We start from the raw sequence: 20,816 nt of genomic DNA, 5'->3' as shown, positions 1-20,816 counted from the left end.
TAAAAACAATTGCACAAGAAACTAAGTTAACATCAATTATTATTACTGTGTCTATTAACTTATGTTTATTAATTATACTTCAGTAATTGTAAAATGTTAAACCTTTATTTTTACTATTCCCTCTGGCTCATTTGAATGAATTTTTATTGCATTTTTTATTTGTCAAGTTTATATATTGAAAGGCAATTGTTAAAATGATTTAAACAAGATTGTACTATTAAACAATTATGAACAATTACTACCACCCAAATAAATAAATTAATTAATAAATAAAATGTAACTACTTAAAAAAAAAAAAATAAAAAAAAAAAATAAAAAAAATAATAAAAAAAAATAAAAAAAATAAAAATAAAAAAAAGGCGAGAGGGTACAAAAGTAACGCAATTTGGTACCGGTATCGATAGGTACCAAGTATTAGAACAGTACCAGTTCAAATATGAAAGGTACCCATCCCTTAAGTTATTTCATTGATTAATCAAATCTGAAATTTTTTATTTTGCTTTGAAATGTAATATAAAACTATTTTTTCACAATTACCATTTATTTCTCTTCATTTAAATCTTACTTTGAATTACATTTACTAGTTTATATGTTCAATAAACAAACAAGAAACCAATGATTGTTTATTTGCTCTTGGTTAGCGATAAAAACATTTGAGGGAATGTCTTACGAGAGGGATTGATGCTGTCACCAAGCTTTGAGAAACTGCTTAAAAAACTGAAACTGATTAAAAATGTAAAAGCATACGTTTGCAAATGTCTTATTTCGATTCAGTCTGCTTCATGACAGACTACAGAAATCAGAGAATATTTATTGTCGAGAGGCCGAAATCAGAGGATTTGGACAATTTCAAGTTAAAAAACAATGGCTATAAATGGTTAAAATAGTTGCTGATGTGATCATTGACTAGTTGTCAATTCATTGATTAATTTTGATACCTGTACACCACAGTAAAGCCTCTTTTTGTCCGCGCCTTACTTTGCATTGTTGTCATTGGGTTCATCTCCATCTGATGATGAGGAAGGCGATGGAGAAGGAACCGACGGAGCACCCGCGTGGTGATTGGGCAAACGCCCTCCGCCCTGAGAGGATTCATATGGCGCCGACCAATCAGAAAAGCCCATCTTTCCTGTGGGCGAATCGTTGCAGTCTTGGGGTGGCGGCGGCGGCAGGTTCTGGAACAGAGGGGCTGAGCCAGGTCCAAATGGAGCGTTTGCAAAAGGTGGTTTGAAGCCGGCCACCTGGGGAGGAGGGTACTGAAGGAGAGCATGGAAAGAATGAAGGCAAGCTATTAGGTGCGAATAAAATAACTTCATGCGCATAAATGACATTCAATTTGCTGGTAGTAGCAACATGACACATGAGCACTTCAAGCATAATCCTCCATAACAAATACAATACACACATTTATCATGTCCTTGATAGTTCAGAAGACTTGATGTTCCATAATTACACAATATCAGATTGAAGCAAAGTGAATCCAGTAGAATAAAATTGAACCAAACTGAACTCTAGTGAATCGAAATCAAATCGATTGAGGAAATTAGAATCGACACCCTGGCCTAGTCATGCCTAGCTTAGCAATTAGCATGGCTTCTCAGTCTGTTTAGGGGCCAGCATCTTGGTGGCCCGACACAGCATGTTGGACCTTCAGAAATATCCAGAATAATCAGAGTTCCGGCCGTAATGCGTTGGAGTTTAGCGATGTCAGTAACAAAATACAGAAATTTCGTAAAATTGGGCAACCCAGCACAATATATTTCTCTGCTACATGGGAAAAAAGACAAGAAAAAGGGATCTACCTGATTTTTACCAAGATGCATCGGTCCCATGTGGCCAGATGGTCCCCCAAACGGAGTGGGCCCAAACCCAGGTACTGAAGACAAACACACAATAGTTATTATTTGTTTTTTCTTTAAAAAAAACAAAACAAAAAAAACCCACCCCCATTTTGTCCAATCTTGATTATTATCTGTACAGAAAACTACAAACTGGTCCAAACTACAAACTGCTACTTTTTTTAAATCTTTTTTTTCCCTTTGAGTGGTTTACAATATGGGGATATATATCGTTATCGGGATGTAAAATGAGCTATAACAGGAAATAAGTTCAGTCCACACATCATATATACCACCCAGCCCTACTTAACTATAAGAATGTAACGATTATGATTTTGACTTCAATCCATCAACCTGATCAGTTTGACTCACAAATGAAAGCGGGAGGTCCCACGTTAGGCGATCGAGGTTTGGAGGCAGCTGAGAAATACTCCACAGCTTTCTTGAAGCGATCCACTTTGTCCTCCATGCGAGACTGCAAGGAGACAGATCAACGTGTTCACCACTGCCAACAATATCAGCCGGAAATACACATTTAGAAGCCTTAGCATAAAGGGAAGAGAAGAAACTATTTGACTCATGAAATCATATTGACTGTTTGAGCCAACGGGTGGAAGGAATAGGAAGTAGCAAAGTGGCTTCAAATATGACGGCGTTGCTCTGCCAAGTGCGAGTCCTGCCCACAAATGCCACCCTCTGACGTCAAGCGCCTCAAATTTACGAGAGTGACAATCCATCATCAGCCCTGTGTGGGACTGAAGTTTGGAACCAAGGCTTGGACATACAACATGAAAATTAAATGTCAATTCATTCTGATTTCAATCCATCCATCAAAAAGACAACTTGAATTTTGTGTAAGTGAAGTCACTTACAAAAAATTCAAGTTGTCTTCACGCCCCCCCCCCCCCCCCCCCCCAACCCACCACCCCATGGGATTTTCTTTACTTCTTCCGACAGTAGAAGCTTTGAAATTGTGCTTTATCTACATTTTGATGGCTATGTTTGCATTTTCTCTTGGTGGGATTGTTGGAAACTGATTATTTTGCACAACTTATAGATGGGCACCACATCTTTGGCTGACCATGTGATTGCCTTCCACTGAAAATCTTTCTCATTATACGGAGCACAATGTGAAACCGTTTCTGTTCAGAATGTCTTTCTTAGAGGGAGATGCATTTGCTTGTTGCTTTTTTGAAGAATAGTCACTAGAAGGTGTTGGGGAATAATTGCCCAATATTGCAAGAAAGATCCTAATTTGGCAACAATGACCAACTCCAAAAAATATTAGCAGGACTTGCGAGGGCTACTGAAGCAACAAGAGTCACGACGTTCACACTACTTCTTTGGTCCAGCGAATATGGTGAGTGATACAAGCATTTTCATGACGGTGACGCACCGGTGACTGTTTGAAGACATCTCTGGCGATGGCGTCCAGGTTGCCAAGGTCTTTGATGGAGGAGACATACTCAGACACAGCCTTGATCACTACTTCACAGGGAGGCAGCACCAACTGATGAGCTCGCACCTGTGATGGCAACAATGCGACAAGATCGTTGGGAAGCTTTGGAAATGCACTACAATGTTATGAGTATTGGGTGAGGTGCGGCTATTTTGCTTTATCGTTTAAAGTATTGAAAACATGATAAAATTCTACTCTAAAAATCTGCTTCAATGCCATCTAATGGTTTAATTGTGCATGGAATGGACATCTGCTTATGACTAAACAAAATTTTATATTTATGCTTATACAGGGAGCCCTCGAGTTAAGGCGCACTCGACCTAAGGCGTTTCGACGTTAGAATGGTTATGCCTGGTCCGCCATTTTGACCCCGTCCGCCATTTTGGCGCCTCATCCGCCATCTAGCCTGCAGTGTTTTCCCCTCGTCCGCCATTTAGCCCTTAGCTAGTGCTAGTGGACTTGTGGGAATATCTTTGGCTTTTTCGCCCTCTTTTTTTTTTTTTTCCACATCAGCCCCCCCCCCCCCCCCCCTTTTTTTTTTTCCCATCCACCTCTAAGCAGTAACTAAGCAATAATGATAGGTACAGCATATATATTTTTTTTTATTTTAATGTATTTGATTTTGTGTGCAAATTATTTTGATGTAAATATTGACCAATGGGGAAATTCGACTCAAGTCGAATTCGGGTTACATTGCTAGCATAGTAACAGAACTCAGACATACTGTAACTTACTATTAAATTCGCCTCAATTTCCATAAATCCTACAGACAATATTTACAAAATTCTCTATTAACTTCCCGTGAAAATGTACCCGTTATGTTCCACCCCTTTCCATGTCATCCACGTGAAGGGACATGTTATTGTTTAACCTTTTAAAATTAACAACAGCTAATAGTTTCGAACACTAATATTAACAGTTTTTTATTTTTATTTTTTTATTTATTTTATTATTTTTTTTACAATGTTAACTGCAAAAAATGGCAGTGCACTGAATAAAGATTTTAGGGCAGCAATTTCATTCAATTTCTCAGCCAAAATGAGCAGATGCAACAGTGAGCGAGTTTGGAGGCTGCAAAAACTGTCGATTAGCATCGAGGGAAGTGAAAAAGTCCAACAGAACATGGGCTTCCTCAAAATATCACCACTGAGTTGCTCAGAAGCAGAGTATTGAAAAGAATTAAAAAAAAAAAAAAGGAACACTACGATGGACTGATGTGTGAGGTTCACCTTCAAACTTGTAAACTGTGTAAAGAGTGTCATTACAACATTACAATACTTTACAATGCATCAGCAAATAAGATTAAAGTGTGAATAACTACAATAATGAACATTTCCAAAGGAACCGTTATTTCTTGTAGCAAGATTAGGTTGCGCACTTTAGTATTTTTCCAACAGTTTCATGTCTGATTGTTGCCGAAGCTAGTTTCTTTGTGCAAGACTTTCATGGATATGCTACCGTACCTTGAGAGATGCTAGTGGGTGTTCTGGTCCCAGCAGGCTCCAATGGAAGGCAGCCAGGTCTTCATCAGGCAGAATATGATTTCCTTCACACACAAAAAACAAACAGAAAGCAGCCCTTTGAAATGATTCTGGTGTGAATGAGACACGATGGACGTAGGCGTGTGCGTTTTAGCGAGAGTGTAAAAGCGTGCATGTCGGCGTGGGCCTCTCCGTACCCAGCAGAGCGGCGAAGCAGGGCAGATGCTGAGTCTTGAGCCCGAGCTGCCTGGCGGCTTCAGACAACAGGTACTGGTGTGTGGTCAGGTTTTTGCCGTTCCAGCTGAGTTTGAGTGCGTGCGAGGAGAAATAGGCGGGCACGTTGCACAGCGCAAACTCCGAGTCCTGAGCGATCAGGCCGGCGAATCCGTAGTCCCTGTAGAGGGACAGCACTTCCTGGTGATGATCCTCCAAAGTCTGTACAACCTACAGAAAAGAGTGCACAAAGACTCTTTTAGGCACATTTGCCAGCAGAAAGACGACAATTACACAGAGTAGGCCGAATTATTTTTGGCCGATGTGCAATGATATGCAGGAATGAGTTCTTGCACTTGACGTTGGTTTGCCTGTTCAACAGTTTTGTGCCGTCATATCAAAGTATGAAAAATCAAAGCCATTAAGATACTATGATAAACACTGGTTCAATAAAGTAACAGACATATGCCTGAATTTTGTCCATTTATATCATTTTTACATCTTGTTCGAAAGTGAATGGTCCTATGAAGACCCTCCCCCACCCCAGCAGCACTGATGAAAAACTGTGCCCCCCCCCAATCAGGTTCATAACAATATAAATAATAATAATAATAATAATAATCTATTCTAAACAAGGCATCCTGATTAATTTTGTGTTTGTGGAATATGAGTTTAGCATCAAAATCCACCTGTTTTGATTCATCTCAGGGGGCGGCCATTTTGCCACTTGGTGTTGCCTGAAAATGAGATCACTGTTGCTCAGGCAACAACCAATCACGACTCACCTGTTTTCTGTGTTGGATCATGTGACATTCACAAGTTGAGCCATTGGTTGGTCGATATCTGAGCCCACCTGGCACTGTGATGTCATCTTCAGTCAACAGCAAGTAGCAAAATGGCCACCCCCTGAGTTAGATTAAAACAGCTGTATTTCCCTGCTTTATTCATATTCATAAATGGGAAGAAAGGAAGTAAATGTGTGGCAGATGAACAATTGTTATATAAATCAATCAATGTGTCCTATGACAGCACTGATTGATGCAGTTTAATTGAGTGACGCTGTGAGTAAGAGAGTGCAGATTGCCCCAGACTTGTGAACTGCTTAAGGCGAGACTTAATCCTGAGATGGTTACACGCACACGCAGTGCGGCCTGGCAAGGCGTACGGTGTCTATTTGGAGCTCCTTTGTTGATCAACTGAGGTGCAGGAGAAGGCTAAGTAGCATAGCTTGATAGCAACCATTACAAAATACAAAGTGAGAAAACAACGTACAATATCCTGCATCATGTGTCACCCAAACTGCTGACATGCAAACAAAGACGCAAAAAGCAAAAGACTGCTAAATGGTAGCAACAAGTAAAATAAAGCCTAGTGGAAAAGGCTGCTTCAAAGTCATTTCTAAATGTAGAGGAGAGCCGTCTTTGATCAAAATGTCACATGTTTGGTTTCCTACTTCCTGTCAATCATGTTAACAGGTTATTTGATGGAAAGTACAAGTCGTATTTGTCGCTGTCCGGCCATGTTTAGGAAAAATCTGCTCTAAGCTTCCTGTCAGCTTTTACAAGTCTGTCTGAGAATATTTCAATTGCAATGCACAAACAAAAGAGATGATTAAAATAATCACTTCAATGGATTTGGATTAAAAAAATAAATAAAAAATCTAAAATCCACAGATAACAATAGCAGTCAACACAACACACACCTAATTCAATTTCACAACGAGCCCCACTAAAATATTGTAACTAGGCATAAAAAAAAAAAAAAAAAGAATGAATGAATGAATGAATGAATGAATTATTCCACGCCTACACTCATTTTCCAAAGGTATGAAATACTCCAACTGAGCTACTGTCCTATACTACACGCTTATAACTAGACATGTGGGCCAACTAAGCAATTCTTCAACAATGTCTGTCAAGTTCAGAGAGGTCATGTTATGCTATTCAGAAGTGAGCAAGTTAACTTGAATTCAGGCCAACTTTATTTGCTGTTAAATTAAAAACAAAGCGCAAGACAGCTAAATCCAAACACACTGCCTTCCAGGAAACATCTGCACACTGCTGGGCTATATTAGAGAAAAAACAAACAAACAAAAAAAAAAACATGAAGGCGGCGAACACACTGTTACAATCAACCATCAGGCAGCAGGTGACTTACTAACGGTAGTACTACTAGTGTGCACTGTGCACATCAAATATATTTTTCGAGAGACTGGACCCCGGATAAGCAGTGGGTGGGTGGATGGATGGATGGATGGATGGATATGAAGGTTTATTATTTGCATATACTACGTGACTAGTGCACTTAACGTTACTAAATAATAGAATAAATTTAATTTAAAATAAATGTTACATAAGGCGAATGCACATATCAATAATATACTTTCTGCCATGTAATAGATGATCTATTTGATCTGCTTGCTTGTCATGATAAATCGCTGGCATAGATGAACGCAGAACACCTGAAGAGCTCTTATAGTACAGTGGTTGGATATCGCTTATTTATGGAAGCACACAGAATTATGCACTTTGTCAAAACACGTGTGTTAGGGCAGTCACTGTCAAATATTTTTAGAATTGATTAATTAAATGATTGGATAAAATTACAAAATCTTTTTTTCCAACTTCTGTTAAAGGGATACTTGACTCATTTAGCCATTTTCAGCAGTAAGAAGATAATATTTTGTCTATAATTAATGTGATAGTCATTTTTTGTTTTACAATTAATACCTTTAAAACTAAAAGCACATTTTGCCATTTGCTGTCGACTGGAGATGACATCAAACATGCTCAGGAAATGGGTAACAACCCTCAGTTTGCTAATTTCACACAATCAAACCCAGAAAACAGGTAAGCCATGATTGGTCGTTACCTTTTCCTGAGCTGTCATTTTCACTTGGCAGCAAGTGGCAAAATGTGTTTTTTAGACATATTAATTGTACGTGAAAAACAATGAAGTTATCAGAACTCTTCTAGGCAAAATACAGTACTGGCTTTTTTTATGACTGAAAATGGATAAATGAAAATAAGTCAAGAATCCCTTTTTAATGAACACGCTGTTTATTTGGTATTGAAATATGAAACAAAAGCAAATAATTGTGCATTATCACAGGCACACACATTATTTTTTCGTTACTGACAGACACACTATTGCCTATTTTACAGTAAGAAAGTGAAAATGAGTGTTGTGAATATTTACTGTACAAGTAGACTTAAGAGTGTGGGTCATCAGCCCTAAAATTTCAGGTCAGGGGCCACTGTGGTTCCAGTAAAATAAAAGCAGATTGATCCAAATATCTTATTTTCATTCAAGATAAAGATAATTATCTGCTTTCATCATGGAGGACTAAAGAATTTGGTAATTTACTGTTATAAAGAGAATAAAAATTGGAACTTAAAGATTGAACTTAACAAAGACGCATTCATTATTAAAATAATTATGGATTCATTAGTTAGATGATTAGTTGTCGATTGTTGCATCTAGTGCCGATTTATCACAACTGTTTTATTGTCTGGTAAGATTCAGAGTCTCTCATTTTTAATTTGGTTTGTTTAGTCAAGTATCTGGAAGTAACTGTACAGGTGCTTAAATATATAGCGATCATCTGACAAATCAAACAAGAGAGGGAAAAAAAAGGGTGCAAGAGAAAAGCGGAAAGGAGCAACAGGACGACGAGGTGGCTCACCCGCACTCGGAAGCGGAACATGGCGAGGCGGACACAGTGGCTGAGGCAGGCCGGGGGCAGGAACCAAGCCCGGGGAGGCGGGGTGGCCTTGCCGCCGACGTGGTTGACGATGAGCTGCGCGGTCTGCCGCTGGCCCTGGGCTCGCCGCGCCCACTCGGGCCAGCGCTCCTTGCCCAGCGTGCCGTTGAACACCACCACAAGCTCCAGGCCGCCCTGGAACAGGCAGGCCTGCGACAGGGCGGCCAGGTAGCCCAGCATGGCGTTCCACTGGCCGCCGCACACCCAGTCCGTCTGGTAGCCCCCGTAGAGGCGCTGTAGGCCGGAGTCGGCGTCCACCAGGATCCTGGCGGGCGGGGGCGGGGGAGGCATGGGCCCGGGGTGGTGCGGGTGGTGCGGATGATGGTGCGGGTGAGGGTGCGGGGGCTGGCGGGCCGCGGTCCGGGCGAGCTTCAGCAGGTCCACGGGCACCGCGGCGCCGGGGCATCGCTTCTCCAAATACTCCTGGAAGCCCTGCACGCCCATGACGGTGGTGTTGAGCCTGTGCGTGTGTCCGGGGGCGGGCTCGGAATACGTTCGGTACGCCGTGGTTGGAACCGGATGAGGGGCGAGACCAGCTAGCTAACAGCGAGCTAACCGTCTGCCCAAAGACTGAATGACAAGTGGAGCGCTGTAGCAACACCCGAAAGAGTCAAGCGAGCGATCATGCGCGATCGCTGCCCGATTGTGCCTGACGACTGACGTCCCCCCCTCGACAAAACAAAAATATGTTTCCCCGATTCAGACGTGAGTGTGGAGCACCGCGTCCATCTCTGTGGATTTTTGCCGAGAGCCACAAGGCCAGCGGAGCTACAACCAGTTGTCAGTTGTTGGGTTCACTCCATCCGCAACATCGCCAACTCCCAAACACAAAGTTGCTGGGCGGTTCTGTCCGAAGAGTGTCCGATATCGACACAAAGTGTGCAGAAATGCCCACGCGCGAAATGGATGCGATACTGCGCACTAGTTAGTTAGCAGGGCTGGACGGCCACTTCGCGGACATGTTGGAGTGAGCGGCTAGCGTGACTCTTTCAACTGACAGCGACAATAATTGCCACACAGTCAGCTCGAAAAGGGGCTCAAATTCCGCATTTGGGTGGTCCGCGTTGAAATTCGAAGCGTAATAAACGTCGTGTGTCCGTCTGTGTTGTATTTGCCAAGTGTGTACGTGTGTGCGCGTGAACGCGCGCGCGCGCGTCTGTGTGGCTAGCTGCTGGCAGGGTCCCCGGCGTGATTTTGACGCGTCAACTCCCGACACAAATCCGGGGCGGATTCGACGCGGAATGGGATGGATGTTTGACGGAATAAAAGAAAAGAAAGTAAAAGAAAAGAAAGCGAAAAGCCCGATGGTGCCTCCCTCGCTGTCGTCCAAGTTCACGGCTCCATGTTGCGGAGGAGAAGCTCACTTCCAAGCGACAGCAGCCATCTTGCGACTTCCTCGCGGCCCAGCCGAGTGGGAGAGGAGGCGGAGAAAGCTCCGGGAGGAGGCGCCAACGCGTGGGCTCATGGGATATGGAGTGCCGAACCCACATCACCGCCGTTTCATAACAGGGTATCGACTGCTACTATAAAACTACAACTACCAACGCTGCGACAGCGACCGTATGTACCACATTCGTCAAGTCAAGAGGCGATTTCTCCAAAAAGTATTCCAAGTCATAATGAAATGAGCAAACGTCGTTTATGTTGAAACGTCAAAATGCCCTCCGCAATAAGCTTTTCCAACTTGTGAATATTCACAAATACCTTTTTACCGATGTTGGTCAAATAACGCGGAAGTTCGAATGTTTTACACCTTTATGTATTGATGCGAGGGTGTTGACTGAGTGCTGATTTCACGCACGAAAAAAAAAGAAGAAGCCGTGCTGTGTTGCTTTTCAGTGCCCAATGTAACAGGTAGGATGACTCGCATCCATCCATGTTGGCGTGTCTGTCTCCCCCCTTCGCTCGGAAGAGGAACTCCGAACTGCCGGCCCCGACGGAGGAAACGTGAGACAGCCACTTCCTCTACTAGCTACTAGTGTAGCGCCACCCGCCACATTTTACTACACTAGGATAACTAAACATCTTTGTTCGCATCAGTGCTATTCTTTCTGGTGCAAGTGACTTAATTAGTTATAATTAGTTACTAGGCCAATTTCTAAAATTGTTTGCCTCACCTTGTGCATTATTGGCCATTTTATGTCATCAGCAAAATTTATTATGTAAAACAAAAACATTAAGCCTGTCTATGGAAAAAGTACAAACGCTTGGACTTTGACGGCTGATTTTAGTGACGTGAAGCGTCTCCTACATTGAACAGCAATTTTCAACAGGAAATCACTGACATTATTGGATGGATTCAAAATGGCAAAAAAAAAAATCATAATATAGAGCTAGCGCAGCTAGATTAAAAAAAAAAAGAAGTAAAAACAAAACAAAAAAATCATTATTTTGATTTTCAGAAACAACTATGATGTGACGCGAGTAGGCGCTGCCTGTGACTGCACGTCCCCGCAGGCTGCTAAATTCGCCTGTACAGTAACGAATTATTTAACGTAAGTATTTGCACTAGGTTACGTCCTCCCACTGGCTAAAATCGGATTTCTTCCGTGTACGAGACGGTCTGCGCGCTGGTGAGATTACACGTGAACGCGCAGCACGTCCCCGCGCAGGACAAACGCACCTGCAAGGAGAGGCAACATGACGGCCCGCGTCCTCAAATATATCAAGCCCCTGCTTGGCAACCGGCTGGCCAAGGTAGGAAAAATCGGCACTGTGCCCTTCCAACGGTTTGTCTGGTAACGTTTTTGGTTGTTTTTTTTTTTTTTTTTTTTTGTCCCACTTTGAATCGGATGAGCGGCGTATAAAGAGATTAACGGCCCGCTACAATTAACGGTCACTTTTTTTTTTTTTATGCCGCTTTCCCTTCATAACCTGTACGTCACTCAACCATCTTTGAATGCGCAGCGTCACTATTACGCTGTTAAAAGAACAATTAGTACTGATTCAAAGTCAAAAAGTAGCCTACAGACAAATCAAAGGCTACACAGTGAAGTATAAGTGCAGAGGAAATGTGCTAATTTTCACCTTTTTATACAACTTTTGATAACTTGGCACAATGAAATGAACTCTTCATATACAAAATAGTTTCCCTCTTTTATTTGCTTTTAGTTCTCACTTAAAAAAAAAAAAAAGACACTAGCTTGCAGGCTCAACTTTTTTTTTTTTGCTATCAAAACACGTTCCAAGACGTTAGCTTTACTATAAAAATACCAATTTAACACAAAAAGTCTACTTGTATGTTTTTGATCAGATTAAAAATAACTTTTTAAAGTCGGAAACTGCTCGCTCTTGGGCTGGAATCATTCAATAAAGACTAAGGGAAATATTTTGCTTCTCCGAATCTGAATGCTGTTTTTGTTTTTCTCCAGCTGATCTTAATCAAACTCTTAACCTGATTGTAATCAAACTCTTAACCGTAGTTAACTTTACTTCGCTTATGGACATATATATAGGACTCATGTGGCTTTAGCCATAGGGCAGCTATCTTACATTGCCACCTGTACTGACAACCTGTGTTGTGTTTTGGCCGCAAACGCTGTTATCATTGCATGATTTACACCATGATCCCTCTATGGAGTCTTGAGAGCCTCTCAAAGAACCAACTTCACAATTTGCATCCAACATCCAGACTATATTATCCCATCTCATCTCGCAGAGGTTAGGTTTCCATTATGCTGCAATTTTTTCGTTTTGCTTTAATTTGTTCTGACATGATGCTCACGAATGTTTGATGTAAGAGAACACATTTACAATTGCATTCTTCTTACTGATGAAATGTGCATGTAGCGCTTTTCCCAGTCTTATCGGTGGAGACAGAAAATAAAATGAAAACACCCCAGAGAAATCAATGTTCAAGTCAGCGAGCTTAGCGAGTGGCAACATAAGATGGCTGCCGGTAGTTTTACTTCTCGCTAAAGTGAGTAAGCAGCACTGATAGCCCATTTTAAAAGTCTGTGACTTTGCTCTCCTCAGCATGTGTTATCCACGGAAGTTGAAAAAAAAAACCACAAGTTTATTCAGACAAAATAGGGGGTTAGGAAAGTACAGATTTTCAAAAGCAGGGAGTAAAAGTAAAAAGTCACTTGAAAAATACTCTACTAGTACAGACACCTGAAAAAAATGTACAGTAGCGAATGTGCTTGGTTCCTTGCCATCATTTCCAGCCTCGCACAAAGACACTAAAGATGATGATGTAAACGTACACCTGGGCAAACACGTGCCAAGATGTGTAAATTATTCAAAGTCTCAGTTCTAAACAGGAACTACACAATTGACAGGCTGCATCACTTTTGAGGCCCACTAATGCAAATGAATTGTCTACAGTTTCCACCGAATTGGTTTTTTTTTCACCCCCACTTTTTAAACACCACAAACTCCCCCTGACCCTTTTAACATCCATCCATCCATTTTCTTGACCGCTTATTCCTCACAAGGGTCGCGGGGCCTCTTTAACATAAATGAAGAATTGTGGTACAGTACTTAATTAATATTGGCGTGGTACATTTTTGTCTGTGACTTCTGATTTATTTATTTTTTTAATGAACAATATCCTCCTGAATACCAGGAAAAAAATGTTATCCAATCATGTTTATTTTGATATTCCCTAATCTTTAAGAAGTAACTGGAATACTGCAAAAGAAATGTTTGAAAAAAAAAAAAGTTTTGATTTTTAAGCTATGATGTGTCCACTACGGAGGACATTTTTCAAAACTTAAATGCTAGGCACAACAATACAGTTAAAATAATTCAAACAATACTTTAATGTGTTCTTAAGAGTCTTACAGAAAACATGCTAATAACATTTAAAGCCTAAATTTGTTCAATAAAAAGTGTTATGCACTTACTTTTTTTCCTCTTCTCTAAAAAGTGCTTGCACTGAGGGAAGCCATTTTATTTTATGATGCAATCAAAGGTAGCAAAGCCCCACCCCTACACATTTGGTATCATTGGAAAGCTCTGAATGTCCTCTATAGAGCACAAAAGTTAATTCAATCGTATGCACTGGGTGGGAGATATTCAGGTTTAAAAAGGTCCACTACAGAGGACAAATCTGTATTGCTGGTAGTCAGGAGGATATACGTACATAATTAATCACAGGGGTAATTGTCTATGTAATAAAGATTTGTATTTTCTCCAGAGGCAGTTCTACCGTTTCTCTTGACGGAATAGCAGAACTACAAAAATAAGTGCTGAGCAACAGATGCCATTGAGTTGTTTAAAAAAGTAAAAAAGTTAAAGAAAAAAATGAAAGAAAAAAAAAAAAGGCTCCAGCATCTCACAATGATTATTATGATTTATTATGTTTGAAATAGAGCGGCACAGTGGATGACTGGTTAGCACGTCCGCCTCCCAGTTCTGAGGACACAGGTTCGAGTCCAGGCTCCGGCCTTCCTGGGTGGATTTTGCATGTTCTCCCCGTGCCTGTGTGGGTCTTCTCCGGGTACTCCGGTCTCCTCCCACATTCCAAAGACATGCATGGCAGGTTAATTGGGCGCTTTGAATTGTCCCTAGGTGTGCTTGTGAGTGTGGATGGTTGTTCGTCTCTGTGTGCCCTGCGATTGGCTGGCAACCAGTCCAGGGTGTACCCCGCCTACTGCCAAAAGCTAGCTGAGATAGGCTCCAGCACCCCCGCGACCCTTGTGAGTAATAAGCGGTCAAGAAAATGGATGGATCTTTGAAATATATTCACGGGGTGAAAAATATATAATTATTTGGAATTGGCTATACGATAATTCTTTAAAGATAGACATTTCAAAGTTATTTATGGTCGTCATTTTGTTGAACTTTTAAAAACCCACTCATGCCTTTCTAATTTTCCACATCATTTTACAGCCATCAGCCACAACATTAGATCCGCCTGCACTCATCTGGCCTCCACTCGTGTCATTTTGTGCCGCTGTAGCAAATGTTGCGTTCCAAAGTACTGTAGCAACAAAGCGGTTACTGCTGGGCAAGTTTGTTGATTCTCTTGTGTCTTCTCTTTGGATCTGCAGGCGTGCGCTACAGCTTCTTGTCACCAGAAGTCCACTTACACTGTGAGGAATGCACACACAATCCACACCATCTTTCTCTTCTCACCTTTTAGGGCCATTTTTTTATTTTCATGTTATTTTTAGCCTGATTGTGTTCCACTGCCCTCTCATTCACATCCCTCACTAACGCCGACCCCCTTTCTCTCCTCCACCATAAATCCATCTTTTCCCCATCCAGACTCACCAAATGATTGTGAGTATGCATGATTAACGTGCAGGGACAAGTCATGTATCAGGATCTTAGTTCATGTGTATTTGTGTGTGAATTTCAGCCTCCACCCGCACAGTACGGAGGCAGGCACACGGTGACGCTGATTCCCGGAGACGGCATCGGGCCTGAGCTGGCCAACCACGTGCAGGAACTGTTTCGGTGCAGAGACTAGAAACTCTTGAAATTCATCCAAATTGTCGTCGATGTCATATCAACTATCTAGTCCAGCGTTTCCCAACCTGTATTGCGTCAAGGCACATACTGTATTTTACATGTGAGAAAAAATAAAGGTCACGGCACACCCCCAACCAAAATGTCACAAAAATTATATCCATCCATAAGTTGGATCTCCACTTACGGCTTAGATGGATGACCATAGATACATTGGAAATAATTTGGGGTGTCAAAATTGGTGCGTTAATTTTGAATTAATTTAACGTCCTTTAACGTCACAATTTTTAACGCACGATTAATAACTGCCCCTTACTTGGAAAGCCTGTACTGGGGGAATTCCAGTGGCAACGCAGCAGACGCGTCCACGTCAAAATTTTGCGGTAATAAATTTAATAATAATGCATATATTTGTGGATGTCAAGTTGCATTTTACAATTTTAAAAACCTGCAGAATTTCACAAGTTACTTCATGTTGAAGATAGATAGCTCTGAATATGAAAAGAAAAATGCACTGAGCTGTCACCAACATCTTACAAATGTAATTATGCCATCTAGTGGCAGAAAAATGACCTTATTTTTTACACTACATCTTTTTAATTTTAATGAATTTTTATGAAACTACTGTATCAATGACTAAAAGATGCAGCCATATTTCTATTAGTTTAACATTTTTGTCCACTTTTGTTGAGTATGAAAACTTAATTGACTTTTTAAAATTGATTTAGAACAGATATAAAATTTATGGTTATTCATGAGTTAACTATTGAAGTCATGCGATTAAATACGATTACAAATTTTAATCGCCTGACACCCCTAGAAATTATACATTTAACAAGGTTGGGAATCAAGTGATCTAAATAATCAACATGAGAATCCATAAGGATGGATTCATAATCCAAAACATGTTTTCATGTGGTGAAATGACAATACGCAGACATAGTGTTTTTTTGTTTGTTTTTTTCCTTCATCAGGTTCTGTTGCGTTCCGGTGGACTTCGAGGTTGTCAACGTGGACTCGTCCGTGTCCTCGGAGGACGACATCAACAGCGCCATCATGGCAATCAGGCGCAATGGAGTTGCACTCAAAGGTCAAATTTGCTTGTCTGCGCGTCTTTTGGACTCCGCGCAGTTGTGTAACTCCCGTTTGTGGATGCAGGTAACCTCGAGACCAACCACAACTTACCCGCCTTCTACAAATCCAGAAACAACTTGCTCCGGTGAGTCGCACCACAGTCGCACTCCACTGGGACATCGAGATTGACGATGTACACAGGATTTAACACAGGATTTCTCTTCCTTAACATGTAACATTAGACTCCAAAGGCTTCATTTATGAATATCCCAAATAGCACATGTGACGAAGACTCTCTGTAACTTCTCTAAAGTACCCGGTTGTTGCGTGTCTTTGCAGAACCACGTTGGATCTGTACGCCAACGTGATGCACTGCAGGTCTCTGCCGGGGGTGCCGACCCGACATCACAACATCGACATCATGATCATCCGGGAAAACACAGAGGGCGAGTACAGCAGCCTGGAGCACGAGGTGCGTCCCGCCCGGTTTTTTATTTGCCCCGACCTCCAATTTTCTAAACTCCGCTCGTTGCTTCCTGGCAGAGGTGGGCGACTCACTCTTGTCACGACTTGACTCAAGTCGCCAATTTCAGACTTGGTTGACTAAAAGTGATTTGAAACAGTTGAAAATCTGCATTTTCAAGATTTTGTCTTTGTTCGATATAAATAAAGATGACTTGATTTCTAGCGCTCGGAATTGTTGCTAGGTGTGCTTGTGTGCGTGGATGGTTGCTCATCTCTGTGTGCCTTGTGATTGGCTGGCAACCAGTTCAGAGTGTACCCCGCCTACTGCCCGAAGCCAGCTGGGATAGGCTCCAGCACCCCCGTGACCCTTGTGAGGAGCAAGCGGTTAAGAAAACGGATGGATGGACTTGACTTCTAGAGGTGGGCGGATCGATCCAAATATCGACATTATCGATACCAGGTCAGTATCGACATCGGATCGATACTCTCACTAAAATATCGATCTAGTCAAGTCATCTTAATTCACCTGTTTTCTAGGTTTGGTCATGTGACATTCACAAGCTGAGACATTCACTTGTCTTTTAAGTTTGGTCATGTGACATTCACAAGCTGAGCTGTGATTGGTTACCTGAGCCCTTGTGATGTCATTTTCAGTCGACAGCAAGTTGCAAAAGGTGTTTTTAAAGGTACATGAAAAATAATGAAAGTATCAAATTAATTACAGACAAAATATTAACTTTTATTACGATAAGGGGTTAAATAAGTGAAGTATCCCTTTAAACAAATACTTTATTATATACTGTTCAGAAACTACAAATACAAAAAATAACTAAAAATGCTGCCTTCATCACTTTTTTCAACCTAAATAAACAAGATGCAAAATGTGTTTTTAAAGGTACTAATTGTACATGTAAAATAATGAAAATGTCAAATTTATTGTAGGTAAAATATTCATGTTTGACTGCCAAAAATGGCTAAATAAGTAAAGTATCCCTTTAACTTTGTCCTAAAAAAAAACAACCAAAAAACCGAAACAACACGAAAGCACTGAAAGGTTGAAATTTGATTGTGAATAATCAATTTCAAAGATACAGCTACCTTTTTCTGAAAATATATATACTATAATTTTCAAAAAGTATCTATCGGTATCTGCGATATTGGCCCTGTATTTACTTGGTATCAGATCGATACCAAAATTTTCAGGATTGCACACACTTCAGAATCCCCTGAGCATCGGACACTTCCTGCCCAAGAAAGACATCATGCCAGAGAAACTACTCGCCTTACCTGGCTCTGCATGATATTTTTCTCTTTGCCAAGCTCAAAACCTCGACTCAACATGCTTACAAATACTCAGCTTGATTTTTTGCGTTCTTGCAACAGAAACTTAAGACTAATTTCGAAGGGTAACACTCGACACGTGACTTACTCGCACTTGTGCGTCCTTGTGCAGAATGTTCCGGGAGTGGTGGAATGCCTGAAGATCATTACCAGGAGCAAATCGCTACGCATCGCCGACTACGCCTTCAGGGCAGCTCGCGAGCAAGGTCGCAGACGGGTGACGGCCGTGCACAAGGCCAACATCATGTCGGTGTCCACCGCCACGTGCGCGCTTTCGCCACGTGCCTCCCGTGGCTATACCGGCTTGATGTCACCTTTTTGCGTTTGATGCAGGAAGCTGGCCGACGGCCTCTTCCTGGCGTGCTGTAAGGAGGTTGCCAGCGGTTACCCCGAGATCACCTTTGACAGCATGATTGTGGACAACACCACCATGCAGGTGAGTGGGTCGCAGTGGTGGACGTCCACAAGCACAAAACGGCGGTAGTGGCAAAAATACTCACGCAAGTAAAAGTACAGATACTTGTGTGAATTTTTTTTTTAACAAAAACTGCATAGTTCCTAATTCAGCTCCTTAACTTAAAATTAAGTTAACTATGAACTCTATTTAAGTACAAAACTTTCTACTGTCAATTATATACAGTACTCGTATGATAACTTGATGCAACAACTACAACAACAACAAAAACGTGCTTGTATACACACAAAAGTTTCTTTCTTTGAACATGCATGAAAATCACTGAGCATTCAAGCTGAATATTGGCAGGATGATGACAGCCCAACTGACGAAATAAAACAAGATTACCAAGCTGCTAAATTTGATAATGATAACAACTACAAAAATGCACCTCATCTATATGTACCCCCCCCCCGCCAAATTAGACCACATCAAACATAAAAATAGGCCATGCACAAAATATTTTGCTTTTCTGAGTCTGTTGCGTCGCCATTTTTAAAGGTAAACATTCTAATGATAATGGCATTTTTAAAGGTAAATATTCTTTTCTCAATATCTTATATACGCCCCCATTCGTCGAAACACTGATGCTACATACTTTTCTGTTATGGTGTAACTCTAATTAGCTCTTGGGCCCTCAGTGCATTAGACTAACACACTGTTTCCATCATCAAACAATGTTCAAATGTTTTGCGGCTTCAGACATCCATGCATCCATTTTCTTGACCGCTTATATTCCTCACAAGGGTTGCGGGGGGTGCTGGCGCCTATCTCAGCTGGCTCTGGGCAGTAGGCGGGGGACACCCTGGACTGGTTGCCAGCCAATCGCAGTGGCTCCAACAATTTATTTTTTTTTATTGTTATTTATTTGGCCTAAAATGGCTCACTTGAAAGTAAAGGTTGCTGACCCCTGGGTTAGCAAAACAGTATGAAGAGTAAAAATGCTCGATCATCTCATGATAACTGAAAAAAAATATAACCTTATCTGTTTTTTTTTGTTTTTTTGTTTTTTTCAGATTAGGTGGGGGGGAAATAATTTGTAGCCAATAATATTAAAAAAAAAACACAAAAAAAAACCTTAAATTTTATGAATTTGTTGCGTTGTCATCCTTAATGGTTCATGTTACTCCATCATGCTGTTTTTCCTGTTTTAAACTTGATAATTTCCCAAGATGCCCGCCAATGAATCTAATCATTCAACCGTGGTTAACTTTCCTTTCTTGTGCCATTATCAAAAGAATAACAAGCCTTTTCACCAAGTAAGAAGCAGAAAGTACAGATATTATAGGGAGCAAAAAGTCAATTCAAGTGCAGAATATCTATTCATGGACCCAAGTATTTGTACTTGGTTACCTCGCACCACTGCAAATTGGATGTGTTTGTGTGTCTCAGCTGGTTTCCAGGCCCCAGCAGTTCGATGTGATGGTCATGCCTAACCTCTACGGTAACGTGGTGAGCAACATATGCGCCGGGCTGGTGGGCGGACCGGGCCTGGTGCCCGGAGCAAACTACGGTCGGGACTACGCCGTGTTTGAGATGGTGCGCTAAAAGGCAAAAAGCACTTTACACATGCAAGTTTGCTGGTTTTAATAAATGTGGTATGCTCTACCTACCATGTGTCGTCAAACGCAGGGCACCAGGAACACCGGGAGGAGCATCGCCAAGCGCAACGTGGCCAACCCCACTGCCATGCTGCTGGCGTCCTGCCTGCTGCTGGACCACCTCAAGCTCCACGCGTACGCCGCCATGATCCGACAGGCCGTCCTGTGCGCGCTCACCGACACTCGGGTAGGTGTTTTCGTACGCGCCTTCAATTAGGCCTGCAGGGGCAAAGGGGTGCAAAGGTTAAGGTAAATTTCCATGGCTATTCAAGACGGGCGCCAACATCCTCACAGAAAAATTTTTTTTTTTGGTCGTATTTAGACCATATTGCCCACTTCTTTGAATTATTGTTTGTGACGCATCGTTTTGTCCCCCAGATGCACACGCAGGACCTGGGCGGCCAAGGCTCCACATCCGAAGTGGTGCACTTCATCATGAAGGCCATTCAGAGCACCGGGCCACTCACAGTCAGCATCTAGAAGGCACACAAATGTGCACAGTATTTCCCACAACATTACCGAACATGACTTTGCTCCATTTTTGTTAATGTCCAGTTTGATAGCCCTGTCTTGCTAAAGACAAACTTCACATGGTCCTAGTTATTTTTTCCCTCAGGGGCAAAAAAAAAAGCAAAGTAGACAGACCTTTCACACTGGCCCATCTCTTAATTGCTACAATATATTGTGAATAAATTGAATATGAAATCAGA

The 20,816-nt window shown here is 41.6% G+C and overlaps 2 protein-coding genes across 7 annotated transcripts in view; one reads left to right on the top strand and one right to left on the bottom strand.

Annotated features, from left to right (window-relative positions):
• The window catches only part of fam120c (family with sequence similarity 120 member C), a 24,638-nt gene extending 14,275 nt beyond the window's left edge, over positions 1 to 10,363 (bottom strand). The window contains exons 1-7 of one of the 3 annotated variants that reach the window (XM_077513213.1): positions 8,677 to 10,363; positions 4,976 to 5,222; positions 4,761 to 4,843; positions 3,235 to 3,363; positions 2,211 to 2,313; positions 1,803 to 1,876; positions 979 to 1,256 (exon numbers count right to left, since the gene is read on the bottom strand). In XM_077513213.1, the coding sequence (XP_077369339.1) occupies positions 979 to 1,256; positions 1,803 to 1,876; positions 2,211 to 2,313; positions 3,235 to 3,363; positions 4,761 to 4,843; positions 4,976 to 5,222; positions 8,677 to 9,198 (1,436 nt within the window). In that variant the 5' untranslated portion in view covers positions 9,199 to 10,363. The remainder of the gene's footprint in view (positions 1 to 978; positions 1,257 to 1,802; positions 1,877 to 2,210; positions 2,314 to 3,234; positions 3,364 to 4,760; positions 4,844 to 4,975; positions 5,223 to 8,676) is intronic. The other 2 variants (XM_077513212.1, XM_077513211.1) reach the window with 2 other exon arrangements.
• Positions 9,854 to 20,816, top strand: LOC144013876 (isocitrate dehydrogenase [NAD] subunit gamma, mitochondrial-like). 4 transcript variants are annotated; one of them, XM_077513216.1, is made up of 13 exons: positions 10,337 to 10,701; positions 11,157 to 11,451; positions 14,751 to 14,792; positions 14,968 to 14,982; positions 15,062 to 15,159; positions 16,146 to 16,261; positions 16,330 to 16,390; positions 16,585 to 16,717; positions 18,164 to 18,297; positions 18,385 to 18,487; positions 19,898 to 20,044; positions 20,138 to 20,293; positions 20,485 to 20,816. In XM_077513216.1, the coding sequence occupies exons 2-13, from the start codon at positions 11,395 to 11,397 to the stop codon at positions 20,584 to 20,586; spliced, it is 1,164 nt and encodes a 387-aa protein (XP_077369342.1). In that variant the 5' UTR covers positions 10,337 to 10,701; positions 11,157 to 11,394; the 3' UTR covers positions 20,587 to 20,816. The 4 variants fall into 4 exon arrangements, with proteins under 4 accessions (XP_077369344.1, XP_077369341.1, XP_077369342.1 ...); XM_077513215.1 differs by lacking the exons at positions 10,337 to 10,701; positions 11,157 to 11,451; positions 14,968 to 14,982 and adding an exon at positions 9,864 to 10,264; XM_077513217.1 differs by lacking the exon at positions 14,968 to 14,982 and having other exon boundaries at positions 10,337 to 11,451.

This window comes from Festucalex cinctus, chromosome 2 (assembly GCF_051991245.1).
Source record: "Festucalex cinctus isolate MCC-2025b chromosome 2, RoL_Fcin_1.0, whole genome shotgun sequence".
Lineage (NCBI taxonomy): Eukaryota > Metazoa > Chordata > Actinopteri > Syngnathiformes > Syngnathidae > Festucalex > Festucalex cinctus.
The sequence above is the reverse complement of the archived record's forward strand: the minus strand, read 5'-3'. Positions and strand labels throughout refer to the sequence as shown.

Excerpts from the sequence above, each read along its gene's own strand:
- LOC144013876 (XM_077513215.1), top strand. The coding sequence starts at position 10,097 with ATGTTGCGGAGGAGAAGCTCACTTCCAAGCGACAGCAGCCATCTTGCG. Across the intron at positions 16,262-16,329 it reads CAATGGAGTTGCACTCAAAG|GTAACCTCGAGACCAACCAC; the intron begins GTCAAATTTGCT and ends TTGTGGATGCAG. Across the intron at positions 20,294-20,484 it reads GCGCGCTCACCGACACTCGG|ATGCACACGCAGGACCTGGG; the intron begins GTAGGTGTTTTC and ends TTTGTCCCCCAG.